Here is a 14,731-nt window from a genome sequence, read left to right on the forward strand (position 1 = left end):
CTATCACAGGCACAAATTCCACAATCAGTGATGGACCCTCTGGCAGGAAATGCATTATAATCTTCAGCCTATACGTTTATTGCGTAGTTGCAAGTTGCCTGCTGTTGTCTAGTGAATACAATTTGATAAATGGGTATTTTGAAGTACAGAACAAATCTTAAAAATGACCTTTAAGGAGATAATAATAACATATTTTTCAGAGTTTAAAATAATAAAAAAAAAATTAAAACTCATGAACTTTAAGAAATTACCAGAATTTTGCCTATTGAAAACTAGCTCTTCTCTGCATATAAAGAAATCCCAGAAGCCAAATTTCAGCAAGGCTGTAAGATTGGAGTTGAAGAAATGTAATATTGATCAATGCACAAATGAAAGTAGGAAGTAGTGCTTACAGACTGCAATTTAGAAGTGCTTTTGTACATGCTGCTATGCTTAAAGTAGATAAGCAACAAAGACCTACTGTATAGCACAGGGAACTCTGCTCAATATTCTGTAATAACCAATCAGGAAAAGAACTAGAAAAAAGCATAGTATTCAGTATATGTATAACTGAATTACTTTGTTGTACACCTGAAACTAACACAATATTGTTAATCAACTATACTCCAGTGTTAAATAAATAAATAAATAAAATGCACGCAAAATGAAATAGTAACAAAAGCTGCTCCATTGTGTTTAGAAACAAAATGAAAGAAGGTAGATAGATATATATTCAACCTTTGTATTCTTATTGCTGTTGTTTACAGGAGAGACCTTCTCTGACCTGATTTGGCTTTTGATTTACTAATTGTGCCTTGGAGGTGCCCTTCAGGTACTGAAGTTATTCTAGCCCCACTGTGTGCCCTAAACCTACAAGTGGTCTGTCCTGCAGGGCAGCACTGGAGTCGGGGAACTGCCACCAAGGGCTGTGTTCACCCTTGAATTTAATTATTTAAAAGGTACTTTACAGAATCGCACTGCATTTCATGTTACTGTTTCTTTTCCTACAGAGTATTTGGGATGTTTACCCACACGGAAGACAGAGAGACTGTATATGCCTGGTTTACCTTTTCACACTGGCTTGTATATGCCAATAGTGCTGCGAATCCAATTATTTATAATTTTCTCAGTGGTGAGTTTTCAACTGTTTTTTCTGTACAAACCACAGGCCAGGGTGAGGGATCGATGACCAGAAGGTCTGAACACTTTTGAACGGTATGAAGATATTAGTTGTGATACAGTGAGAGTATTTTTCCCTGATCTGACTGGTCTTGAGTTTTTTCCCTTATAAGAGGGAACATGTGTTACCTAACGCATCAGAAAAAATTGTCTAAGTAACTTTTTCCATAAAATTTAGAAGAAAATTTGAAATAGGAGGAAGGTGAGAACTGTGAGAACTGAATAAGAGAATCTTGCTTGTCATACATTAAACTTATGATTTATAAAGATGTAAAATCATTTTATCTGAAAATAAAACAGGCTTGCTTGTATCATTTCCTTTGACAACATTTGTAGCCTAATTGAAATGGAATTGGAGCCTTTCCACTTTTAGGTATTTCTATGTATTTACAATTCTCTTGTGGGTAACATCTCTTGTGTTTATCTCAAGATTTCTCACTGACCATAAAAAAAATTACATTCCTCTAAATAACACATAAGCTAAATGAACCACACATACACACCTGTGCAATTGATTTCACCCATCTGTTTATGGGATCAATATAATTATAAAAATCATTTAACTAAATATTGTTTTATCTACCAAAATTTTGCCTAATTGTTTTAGAATTGTGTTTTAATTAGCTATATCTTTACATTGTCTTCTTTCCAACCGGTTAGCTATTTCTTTTTTTTTTAAATTAATTTATTATTTATTTATTTATTTTTGGCTGCGTTGGGTCTTCGTTGCTGCATGCGGGCTTTCTTTTTAGTTGAGGCAAGCGGGGGCCACTCTTCGTCGCGGTGTGCAGGCCTCTCATTAAGGTGGCTTCTCTTGTTGCAGAGCACGGGCTCTGGGTGTGCAGGCTTCAATAGTTGTGGCTTGCGGGCTCTAGAGCACAGGCTCAGTTGTTGTGGCACATGGGCTTAGTTGCTTCGCGGCATGTGTGATCTTCCCAGACCAGGGCTTGAACCCATGTCCCCTGCATTGGCAGGTGGATTCTTAACCACTATGCCACCAGGGAAGCCTGGCTATTTCTTTTTTATTTCCATCTCCAAATATATGATGATTTTATATGAAAGAATAAGCAATTCATTTTATTGCATGCTGAATAAAGTGTGTGCATTTTCTAACTTCACCTTTGGCCTTCCAGATTATATAGGTTATTAAAAAAGACAACCAATTAGGCTTTTTGTTTTAAATAACTTTTTGTTTTTCAGTCATGGCATGTACCCTCTATATACCTGCTTTATTTCACCTTTTGGTGAATCAGGTGGTGTATATGTGAGGGGTGGTTTGTATTCAGTTGCCCCTTTTCATGCCTTCCCCTGACACATTCAACCCCAGTCTCCAAAATAAAGACTACATTCAGACTGGGATAAGCAGAGACCACCACCCCAGTGCTGTTTGAAGGAAGAAGGGCCTGAGGAGCTGTGGCTAAAAAAGCAGTGGGGAAACACTTGCCCTGGGCTTAGGGATGACAAAGGCCCTGAGCTTGTACTAAACAGGGAAAATCTATTAGAGGGTCGTAGGGAGAATTATCTGAAGTAGAAGCCACAGAACCAAGTCAAAGTGCCATGATGGGGGTTAAGATGAGGCAAGAAGGCAGCTGATAACCAGTGGGCACCAATTTTAATCACTCAACAACCCAGGTAGGTAATCAAAGCTCAGAGAAAAGAACTGGTGATTTCCAACACTGCCATTTACCCTTAGAGGCTTAAAAGGTCAGTGTTTCATCCTTATCCTTCTCCAATGTCACATCAATAATTTAAAGATAAAGAAAAACTTCTAAAGTTGTTTATTTTTCTTTCAGTTTGTCCTGCCTTATGCAGATTATGAAACGTTAGAAATTTTCTAGATATTTTGTTGAACTGACTGTGTCAATAGAACAGTTTCTTCAGAGTACAATGCAGGGATAATTTCTGTGTACGTTTGGCCATGTATAACTTAGGTTTCATCATTTTTTAAATCGTTAAATATCTCTGGGTAGCTTTCTGCTGATACTCAGCTTTACTATAGTTATCTAGTTAACAATAACCCACATTCACAAGTATAGAAGGTTTGCCTCTAAAGGTATGAAACAAACTCCAAACATTGGGCATGAAAAGCAGCCTCACTATTTTATGGAAATGTGTCAGTGTTTCAAGAGTGTGCCAAGCATTATTTCATTCTTTTTTATGGCTGAGTAATATTCCATTGTATATATTTGCAGCAAGATGGATGGACCTAAAGATTATCATACTAAGTAAAGTGAGACAGAGAAAGAAAGACAAATATCATATGATATCACTTATATGTGGAATCTAAAAAAAGTGATACAAATGAGCTTATTTACAAAACAGAAATAGACCCACAGACATAGAAAACAAACTTATGGTTACCAATAGGGAAAGGGGCAGAGGGAAGATAAATTAGGAGTTTGGGATTAACCTATACACTACTGCTACTATATATAAGATAGTTAAAGAACAAAGTCCTACTGTATATCACAGAGGACTATACTCAGTATTTTGTAATAATCTATAAGGGAAAAGAATATACATATACATATGTATACATATATGCATATATATGTGTGTGAGTATATATATATATATATATATATATATATATATATATATATATATAGCATTCACTGTGCTGTACACCTGAAACTAACATGATATTGTAAATCAACTATACTTCAGTTAAATAATTAATTAACTATTAAAAAAGGATGTACCAAGCTTCCAATAACCAATTTCCTTTTCCAAAATAGGAGCCAGTCAGTTGTATTTTATTCATGATTGGTTAAAACATATTGAATTCCTTTGCCTTTCATTCTCCCTGGTTTGCCAGGAAAATTTCGAGAGGAATTTAAAGCTGCATTTTCTTGCTGTTGCCTTGGAGTTCATCACCGCCAGGAGGATCCGCTGGCCCGGGGACGGACGAGCACTGAGAGCCGAAAGTCCCTGACCACCCAGATCAGCAACATTGATAACATATCAAAACTGTCCGAGCAGGTCGTGCTCACGAGCGTTAGCACACTCCCAGCGGCCAACGGTGCGGGGCCACTCCAAAACTGGTAGAAGATTGATGCCTAGGACAGGGATGCCTGAGTACCACTCTTCTTTTTTTAAATCTCTGTACACAGAAATTTTATTACTTTGTGGACCCATTTTTTTTTTTAAAAAGAAAATGATCTCTTGCTCTTTGGAAATAAAGTCAGTTTAAAATCATTTCTCAACTTTTGATTGAGATATGTTAGAAGTTGAAACTTCCACTGAACTTATTTTCAGGCTGTTTCACTTTTAGCTTCGTGTATTAGGATTTGTGTCAATTAAATGTATGAGCATTTCCAATTCTAATTGTTATTTTAATCTTACCTTCAAATTGGTGGCTAAAAGTTGCCCAAACTTATCCTTTGGTTTTCTTTTGGCTACTAAAAGAAGTAGTAATTACTAACTCTGGATTAACAAGAGATATGTTAGTTGACATTATAGTTTTAAAAAAATCACTAAAGGGTGTCATTATGGTGTGACATTTGAGAGTATATTTATATACAAAATAACATTATATTAGATAACTCAAAAACTATCTTTCAGAACTATAAAAACATGTATACTATTCAACTTTATTTTCCATTAATTTTATAACTCATTTACACAGTTTTCTTGGGTTTGTAACCTTACCATTGCTAACATTTATCATTTCAACATATGGCCAATAAGACTCTGTATTCAGGTAAAAACTGTGGAGTAACTATAAACACACAATTTCCATCTCTAAGGAAAGATTTCAACATTTAAGACTAAGATATCCCATTATTGTATTCTTCTAACCAATAAAAATGAGGTAACTGGCCTTGCTAGATGAAATTAAGAATTCAATTTACAAAGAGAAAGGGTAGTAGAATACCAAATCACATCTGGGTCCCATATTGGACAGGGTAATGCCATGGAGATTTGATGGTAAATATTTGCATTTATTTACGTTTTGTAAACATCTATCAAACACCTCCCAGAAAGCACCCACCGTGCTAGGTGCTAGGGTGTGAATGTGCCTTCAAGACAGCTCCAGTCCACTGAAGGGGACCTGTTGGTAGAGGCTGCAGAGCAGCAAGGCATTCTGGGAGATGATTCAGACTCAGAGCAGGAAGCAACCAATGATGGTGGTCCTCACCATGACATGGACAGGGAGGTTGCACTTTTTTGTTTCTGTTTAATTACAGTGACTCTATTGATGTTAGTGAATTCTACCTGGGCCTGTGACTGAGAGCCAGGTGACTAGGAGAAGGGAGGGGTTTGCTCTTACTCACACACAAATGAACAGGAGTGCAGTATGTTCCATACAAATGTAAGATCTGGGGTTCAAAGTATTGAATATTTTCTTTTTTTCTTTCTTTTTTTTTTTTTTTTTTTGCGGTACGCGGGCCTCTCACTGTTGTGGCCACTCCCGCGGTGCACAGGCTCCGGACGCGCAGGCTCAGCGGCCATGGCTCACGGGCCCAGCCGCTCCACGGCATGTGGGATCTTCCCGGAGCGGGGCACGAACCCGTGTCCCCTGCATCGGCAGGCGGACTCTCAACCACTGCACTACCAGGGAAGCCCGGATATTTTCAATTTGCTTCTCTGCAAAATTATTCTGATTCAAATAGTCACTTTAAAAGTAAAAGAGATGTTCATGGAAAGTTGCTCTTCTTCTTATAGTATAGTAGCAGGCATTCTTATTTTATTGAAACAAAAGATATGCAGAATATTTAAGAAAGATTTTCATAGAACATAAAAATTATCTTGCTCTTTTCTTACTTTTTTTTTCCAACTCATCACTTTCAGAAAGAATATAACCAAATTATCCACAAATGGTTTTTGTGCCTTAGAACTGGGGATTACTTTGTGCTTCTTACTACTCAAAGCAAAAACTACCCTCAAATATAAGGTTTATTGAAATTATATTGCTAATTATCAGAACACTATCAATGAAAGCAAAGAATTGTAACTCTCTGCTTTCTCCCCTTTGTACATCTGAGAACTTTTTTTCTTATTTATGCTGCATGAAAGAAGAGTTGTGATTTTCACATTGCTATGGACGTTAGCACTTTAGTTTGAGGATGAGGATAATGTCAAATAATATTGATCATATGCCTTAGTAGCTAAGTAATTTGCCGAATCAGCAATTCTGAGATCAGAGTAAGAGCTAAATGTTTTAGATCTTAATATATCTAGTTATTTGTCATTTAAGAAGAGAGATTGAGAGAGAGAGAGCAAGAAAGTGAGAGCCAGAGCTGGAGAGACAGAGAGAGAGGCTCAGAGAGGCAGTAGTTGTGTGATTTTGTGAAGAACAGACTCAGAAGTCAGAATTCCTTTGCTCTAAATCAATGATTTTCAAAGTGCTTCCTGAGCCATCAGATTCAGCATCACCTGAGAACTTATTAGACATGCAGATCTTCACCCTATCCCAGATTTGCCGAATCAGAAACTTTGGGGTGGTACACAGGAATCTGTGTGTTCACAAGCCCTACAGGTGATTCTGAAGGGCCTTAAAATTTGAGAACCACTGCTCCAGAGAGTACCACCTGGCACTGACATACTAGCCCATATGAAATAAAGTATTTTACTGCCCAGGTATCTACAACAGGGACCACCGTCATCACTACTGTCAACCTGATTGGAGGTCAGAAAGAAGAGGCTGAGTACCAATGTTGAAAGTCACTCAGCATTATCTCACTCAAAGAGGTAATGCTTTATGAAATAGTGCCCCTGTGTTACAAGTGCAGTTTGGAAGAAGACAGGTTTTAAAGCCCTGGCGTGCTTTATGGCTACTTGGATGATTTGAGTTTCTTTCTTTTTTTTTTTTTTTAAGATTTTTTTGATGTGGACCATTTTTTTAAAAATCCTTTATTGAGTTTATTACAATATTGCTTCTGTTTTATGTTTTGGTTTTTTGACCCCGAGGCTTGTGGGATCTTAGCTCCCCGACCTGGGGTCAAACCCTCACCCCCTGCATTGGAAGGCGAAGTCTTAACCACTGGACCACCAGGGAAGTCCCTGAGTTTCTAACTAAAACCTTCAAATCTCCAGTTTTATTTACCCTTACAAAAACCTAAGTTTGTAGAAGCAGACAGTTGCCAAGAATGAGCATTTCCCAGAAGGAAAAAGCAAACACACACCAGTCCTTACAAGAAACTGTGGGAATGGAATAACAGCCCAGGCACACTGCTGTCAACTTGTTGATACAAGAATCCTCCTAAGAGGTCTGGATTTAGTACTGACCATCATAGGGCAAATGGGAAAGAAATAGGTGTTCCCAAAACCTGCCAGTCTTATGGAACAAAGGGTCAACTACTTACGTGCTAATAACACAAATTAGAAGACTTCTTCTGAAAACAGTGTGTTGTGACTGTTTGATGCTACACATAGAATATATATCGCTCTTGTTTTGCTATATTTCACAGATTGAATGTAAAATGTCATTAATTTTACTGAAATTTTGTTATCAATAAGAATGTGATAATAATTTTACCTAATATAGAATCCATTTGAAGTTCATTATTTCTGAATTTCTACAAACCTATGATAATGTTGATATTCGTATTCATTCATTCTTGGCAAAAAGGTAATTCTCAGTTTCTGAGGAAAATGTCTTCTAAATTCTCCAAGGCTTGGAACATTTCTTAGGTATTAAATAACTGTTATAAATCATTGATAAGTTAATTGCAAAACTGTCAAGCACAATGATATTGAGCTTCATTACCAGTGTACATTGTTTTAATGAAGATAAAGGAAAATATGCTTATAAAATGTAATCTGAATATACATAAACCTGAATGACAATGTCAGAATGACAAACCTCATAGATACTTTTGGACACAAATTGTGAAGAGGGCTATTACTATTTTAATGCTAGTGTAATAATAGATGTTTTACATTTGATATAAATAATAATAATCAAATGCATTTCAAAAACAATCTGAGAAGTCATTATAATTTAGAAAACTTTTCAATTCCAATTAATTTTACAACAGAAGATTTTCCTACAAGTTACAAGTCAAAAAAGAGTAAATTCTATTAGGTTATGTGCAATTAGCTTTCAAATGGCATGAAGCAAAATTATAGATTTTTTTTAGAGACAATATATGTAAACAGAAAATATTGTTAATTTAAGTCTATTCTATTATCTTATGCACATAGAAAGTGAAGTGCAAAGGCATGAAAAACACTGTTATCTCCCCAAATTCAAAGGGGATTGTTTTCTAGAGAACTATTGCAATTAAAGAGGGAGAAAATTACTCCCACCCTCTTGCCACGTATTTCTATGATCTCAAAATTTCTTTGTAAGTTTTCGAGTCAGAATGCCTTTTAAGTTTTTCATGAAATGTATTTCTATAATTGTTGTATGCCACATGTGTAACATCACGTCACTTGTTTAACAGTTATTTTATACATTTAAAGTTCTTTATGCCTGATTTACTGTGTCTGCAAGATGAAATTTCTTATCCAATCCAACGCGATTGCACACCAACTACCCTGAAGGATGCTGCTTAGGTAGTTTTAAAGTAAAAACCATATCGAGAATTCTATAATCACATTCACACTGCCCTCTCTATTGTATGAAAAATCTTGCTGTTGTTCACTAGATAAGTTGGATATTCACTCATAACTAGTGTCAAATCTTTGCAGTTAAGAATTGAATTAAGCCCTCTGGTGCAGGACTTAATGACCAAAATATTTTTCCCAATAAGTTTATATAACCAGGGAAAATCATGATATAAAAGGTTTTTAATGTTGTTTTTAAGAGCAGATACTATAATAAAGATGGTTAGAATTAATAAATATTTCATAAAAATTATGTAAAACTGCCTACATAGAGCATTAAATTTAGGAGTTTTATCTGAGTTAAGAGATTTACTTAGTCTTGTTTTGACCTAGAGGAAATGATGATCTTGTGGTTTTCAATTTGTTATTAGAATAATAAGTACAGCATTTGCATAAATAAGCAATTTTTTTCTTGGTCATTGTATCTAAACTTTTAGGACTATTTTAAGTTCACTGATAAATTTTAAAATGTATATTTTCTGCTTTCCATTCACCTAATGATTCTGATAAATTGTGGAATCGACAGCTAAGGATTTTAATTTAAAAATCCATTTTTATTCAGCACTGTTGTTTCTAACTTTGATCGAAATGGAACCATAGAAACTGGGGAAGGTCAATGCTTGGCTCCTTCCAGGGAAATAAGATTTGAATGTGGGGCGGTTTCAAAACATAAAGTGAAACTTTCAGGATGAAATCCCAGGAAAGACCAGCTGTTTTAGCAGCAAGGGTTTTTGCTTTGAGTGATCCATTTCACAGACCAGGTGCTTGGCCAAACTTCCCCCCAGAGTCATGAAGAGAGGTCACTCAGTTTCACTTTCATCGGGGTCAGTGGCCAGGAATGGGAAGGAAGTAACAGAGGAAAGTTCTCGAAGCGCCTCTTGGGCCTTGCCCTTCTGACGCTGCTGTCCCATTATCCAACTGCTGTCCTTCCCTCAGACCCACCCTAGCCAAGCAGGGCCCACCTCCCACCGCCTGCCATGCCCTACAGACCTCCCTGGCCTTCTCCAGCCCAGCCCTAGCCAACAGGTAAATAGGTTTGATTCTTGTCTTGGGTCATCTCCTGAAGTGAATCAGTGGCAAGTGACTCATTTGAGAACAAATGAAGCAAAGCTCAAGAAAAAAGAAAAAAAACCTTTACATTTCTATATATACAAATATTTACAATTTTACATCCCCCAAAACCGCATTTTTGGTCGCCAGTATCTGTGTATCTGTGGTCTTCTGGATATGTGTTAGCTCCCTTTTCAAGCCTCAGCTAAGCTTGCTGCCTCAGCTAATCTCGCTGACTCTCAGGCCAAGGCCATAGCAGGTCACTAGGGATGTACACCTGAGCAGGTGCTGCTGCTGCCACCTTTGGAAACAAAACATCTCTTCCATTACTTTTCATTGGTTTGGCCCCTGTACAATGGCAGAAACATAAAACTCAATTTAAAACAAACAAAAAACACGGTTGTTTATTAAGTAATCAATCGATTTCTAATTAATTTCCCAATGTTTGATTTAATATGTTAACTCAAAGGGAAAATAGTACAAACAAAATATTTGTGAGATTGGGAAATCCTCAGCAGACCGTGGCAACATGAAGATTAATTTATTGCAGATGTGCATCTCCAGAAAGAAGTGCTGTTCCCTTTCACAAGGGCACAGATTTGGAAGCTCCCCTTATACAGTTCAAGTGGACAGAGTGGAACTTGTTTATAAAGCTGTGTCTAGATCATGTACAATATCCATTAAGGAATAGGAAAAATGGTCATTTTAGAGTATTATCAACACATATACATGCATATATGCATGTATATGCATAACTGAGTGATATATACAGTAGATCTTGCTTTGACTTAGAGGAAATGATGACATTGTGATTTTTAATGTAGTATTAGACTAGTAAACATGGCATTTACATAATTAGGCAATTTTTTTCTTGGTCGTTATATTTAAAATTTTTAGGACTATTTTAAGTTCAATAATAAATTTAAGAATGTATATTTTACATATATTTTATATACATATAAGTATATATATGTATATATATATATATATGTATATATATATATATAATTGACCTTGAACGACACAGATTCGAGCTATACAGGTCCATTTATACCAGGAGTTTTTAATAGTAAATTCTACAGTTGTAGATACAGAAGATCCACTATAAAGTTATATGCAGATTTCCTACTGAGTGAGGGTGGGCACCCCTAACCCCAGCATTGTTCAAGGGTCAATTGTATATAGATAGATAGATAGATAGATAGATAGATAGATAGATAGATAAATAGTTGATAGATAGATAGATAGGCAGAGAGATAATCTCACTGAGTTATTTGGTCTGAGAGTATTTCACGAAGTATATTAGTTTTATATTCCAGGCTTTTAAAGAGTTTCCTTCTTCATCTAGCTTACCCCTCTCTTAAATTATACCTTTTAGTTTGGTGGCTAGTTTTCCTCACTCTTACAAATATACAGGTTTCATTTCCCTGCTATTCTAGACAGGCTTTTACCTAAGATTATTATTTTTTCTTTGTTTCTTCCTTTGTAATTCCTTCCTTCCTTCCTTCCTTCCTTCCTTTCTTTCTTTCTTTTTCTTCCTTCCTTCCTTTCCTCTTTCTTTCTTTCTTTCATTTATTATTTGTTTGTTCATTGATTTATTTTACTAGCACTCATATAGTTATACCAGTTTGGGACAAGTGAAAAGAAGTCTGTAAAGTATCTGTAAATTGCCTTTAAAATAATCAATAAGAATCTAAAGTCCTTGAAGCTACAGACGTTCTCTGTGTTTTTTACGGCTATATCACTGGTTCCTGGAACAGTGCCTGCCACAGAGAAGTCCCCTGATAAATATCTCTTGAATCAATGAATTAATAATAATTGCATGGAAATTATTTCCCCAGCTCATTCTTTTATTCCATGTTGTCCCAGTTCTTTCCATAGAAACTCCCTTTCCACTGTGAGCAATCAATGCCCTATATTTTCAGTGTCTACACCACTCATGCCTTTTTTTTTTACCAAAACTAAACCACATATTAAGGTTGGCAGCATTGATTCCCATTCTCCTACCACCACTGAAGGGGGAGGTGGCACCAGAACTGTCTTTTGCACCAATCCTAGGCCCAGATGACTCCCCTTCCACCTGTAAGTGAAATCTAGTCCCTTGGAGAGCTTCATCCCTGTGAACCTCCCTCTGTTGCTGCCTTGTCTGCCTCTTGATCTCTCGTCCCTTCACTCATACACATTAACACTTGGATCTGTGTGGGTGATGCATCCAGGAATCCAGCTTCACATTTCCTGTTCTCCTTAATGTGAAAGGCTTGGTTTCCACACTTCTTCAAATCCCTCCCACAGTCCCGCATAGTGCAGATCACAGGCTCCACCTTGTAACTTACTGTCTCCTAAGACAATAGATCCTCCACTGAAATGCAAAACCCTCATCATATTCTGAGTCAACAATTGCTTATCCATCTTTTCATCTCACACTTAGATTTCCACGACAACCTCGCTTCTCAACCCCAAAGGGACGACTGGGCTCTTTACCCTTATATTTTATCCCAGCTCATCTGTCTCATCTTGGACTTACCTTCTTCCCCACTCAAAGAAAATTAAGACCCCAGGTGGTACTGCAGTCATTAGGAGACATTTTTTTTTGGTAGAAAATCCAAATTTTTATTATTTTTTTGAAGTATAGTTGACTTACAGTGTTGTGTTAATTTCTGCCATACAGCAAAGTGACTCACTTATACACATATATACATTCTTTTTCATATTATTTTCCATTATGGTTTATCCCAGGATATTGAATATAGTTCTCTGTGGTATACAGTAGGATCTTGTTGTTTATCCATTCTATATATGACAGTTTGCATCTAATAACACCAAACTCCCAGTCCATCCCGCTCCTTTCCCTCCTCCCCCTTTACAACCATTAGTCTGTTCTCTATGTCTGTGAGTCTATTTCTGTTTCATAAGTAAATTCATTTGTGCCATACTTTAGATTCCACATACAAGTGATGTCTTATGTATTTGTCTTTCTCTTTCTGACCTTACTTCACTTAGTATGATAATCTCTAGGTCTATCCATGTTGTTGCAAATGGCATTATTTCATTCTTTTTTTATGGCTAATATTCCATTGTATAGATGTACCATGTCTTCTTTATCCATTCATCTGTTGATGGACATTTAAGTTGTTTCCATGTCTTGGCTATTGTAAACAATGTTGCTATGAACATAAGGGTGCATGTATCTTTTTGAATCATAGTTTTGTCTGGATATATGTCCAGCAGTGGGATTGCTGGATTGTATGGCAACTCTATTTTTAGTTTTCTGAGGAACCTCCATACTGTTTTCCATAGTGACTGCACCAATTTACCCTCCCACCAACATTGTAGGAGGGTTCTCTTTTAGGAGACATTATTTACTTAAAAAAAATTCTTACTTTTTTCCCTGATGAAGATCATGACTGTTTTTATAAAAGAGAGTCTGCTGTCCTAAAGCTTTGAGAAAAAATGAGTAAAAAAAGGCATAAAAGCCTATTGAGTTCAGTTGCTAGGCAGCTACTCCTCTCTCACTGGGGATTGCACTCCAAAGATTTACATCTGCAGTGGAAAGTGGGCCATGGCATTAATTACATCACCTTCTTTACCCTGTCTCTGCTATCATGAGCCCTTATTGTTTTTCCTCCTGCGTCAGAAGCTGTTCTGAAAATAATTTCATTATTTAGAAATGCCTATTAAGACTGTATAAATTTGCTTAATTTGATCTTGCAAATCATCTCCACTCTTCCTTCTCCTTGTCCAATCTTCCCTTATCACCATGTGTTTGGGTCATCTTATTTTCTACTGAGCTAGCTATGAATAATTTCCTTATTTATTGTCTTTTAAAAATAGTAGGTTATCCTTTTCAAATGCATCTGTGGCTGGGATGCTTTACTTTCTAAATCCTGTCCTTCATTCCTCCCACTGAGCTGTTGTCATAGTGAAACTTACCTTACCATCCTCTGTGTAATGACAAGGCAACAGCACACCCTTCATCTGATTATAAAGCTAATCATGTTGCATTCTGTCCTACTCTAAGGAAAGTATTCTCCATGTGCTCTGTCCAATGTTTTGGCTTTTAAGAACTGACTTAATTAATTAAAATGTTTTTATTCAAAAACTGTACTTTTCTCTTTACAAATTATGCATCTTCCCTTGCATCTGCCAATTCTCAAAACTTACGATCCTCATGTGAAAATATAGTCTAGGTCTTTAGGATGTATTATTATAAGGAAGTATCTGGAAACACTGTTTCATTTTGTTTTGTTTTACTGATATAATCTGATTATTTCGTTTCAATTATTACTCCCTGGTTGTTATTCTCCTCTTGTTGAAAGGGGACATTTTTTCCTCACCTTCTTGACCCTAAATGGTGCTCTTATAATGACTTATTTTACATATTACTGGAATGGAGTGAGAAGGTGGAATTCAGAAGACTGAGAAAGACAAGATTTTTTCCTTATTCAATTAGCAGAAATCTGTGGTTCAAAACTTAATAGCATTCTAAACATATTAAAAGCAGCAAGAGAAAAACAGCAAATAACACACAAGGGAATCCCCATAAGGTTAACAGCTGATCTTTCAGCAGAAACTCTGCAAGCCAGAAGGGAGTGGCAGGACATATTTAAATTGACGAAGGAGAAGAACCTACAACCAAGCTTATTTTACCCAGCAAGGATCTCATTCAGATTTAATAGAGAAATTAAAAACTTTACAGACAAGGAAAAGCTGAGAGAGTTCAGCAACACCAAACCAGCTTTACAACAAATGCTAGAGGAACTTCCCTAGGCAAGAAACACAAGAGAATGAAAAGACCTACAATAAGGAACCCAAAACAATTAAGAAAATGGGAATAGGATCATACATATCAATAATTACCTTAAATGTAAATGGACTAAATGCTCCCACCAAAAGAAACAGACTGGTTGAATGGATACAAAAACAAGACCCACATATATGCTGTCTAAAAGAGACCCAATTCATATCTAGG

The 14,731-nt window shown here is 36.4% G+C and overlaps 1 protein-coding gene across 1 annotated transcript in view; it reads left to right on the forward strand.

Moving 5' to 3' along the window:
- The window catches only part of HCRTR2 (hypocretin receptor 2), a 116,311-nt gene extending 109,527 nt beyond the window's left edge, over window positions 1-6,784 (forward strand). The window contains exons 6-8 of the mRNA XM_060021350.1: window positions 990-1,111; window positions 3,977-4,202; window positions 6,742-6,784. Coding sequence (XP_059877333.1) covers window positions 990-1,111; window positions 3,977-4,202; window positions 6,742-6,784 — 391 coding nt within the window. The remainder of the gene's footprint in view (window positions 1-989; window positions 1,112-3,976; window positions 4,203-6,741) is intronic.
- Window positions 6,785-14,731: the final 7,947 nt, after the last annotated feature.

The sequence above is a fragment of the Delphinus delphis genome, chromosome 10 (genome assembly GCF_949987515.2).
Source record: "Delphinus delphis chromosome 10, mDelDel1.2, whole genome shotgun sequence".
In the NCBI taxonomy this organism is placed as follows: domain Eukaryota; kingdom Metazoa; phylum Chordata; class Mammalia; order Artiodactyla; family Delphinidae; genus Delphinus; species Delphinus delphis.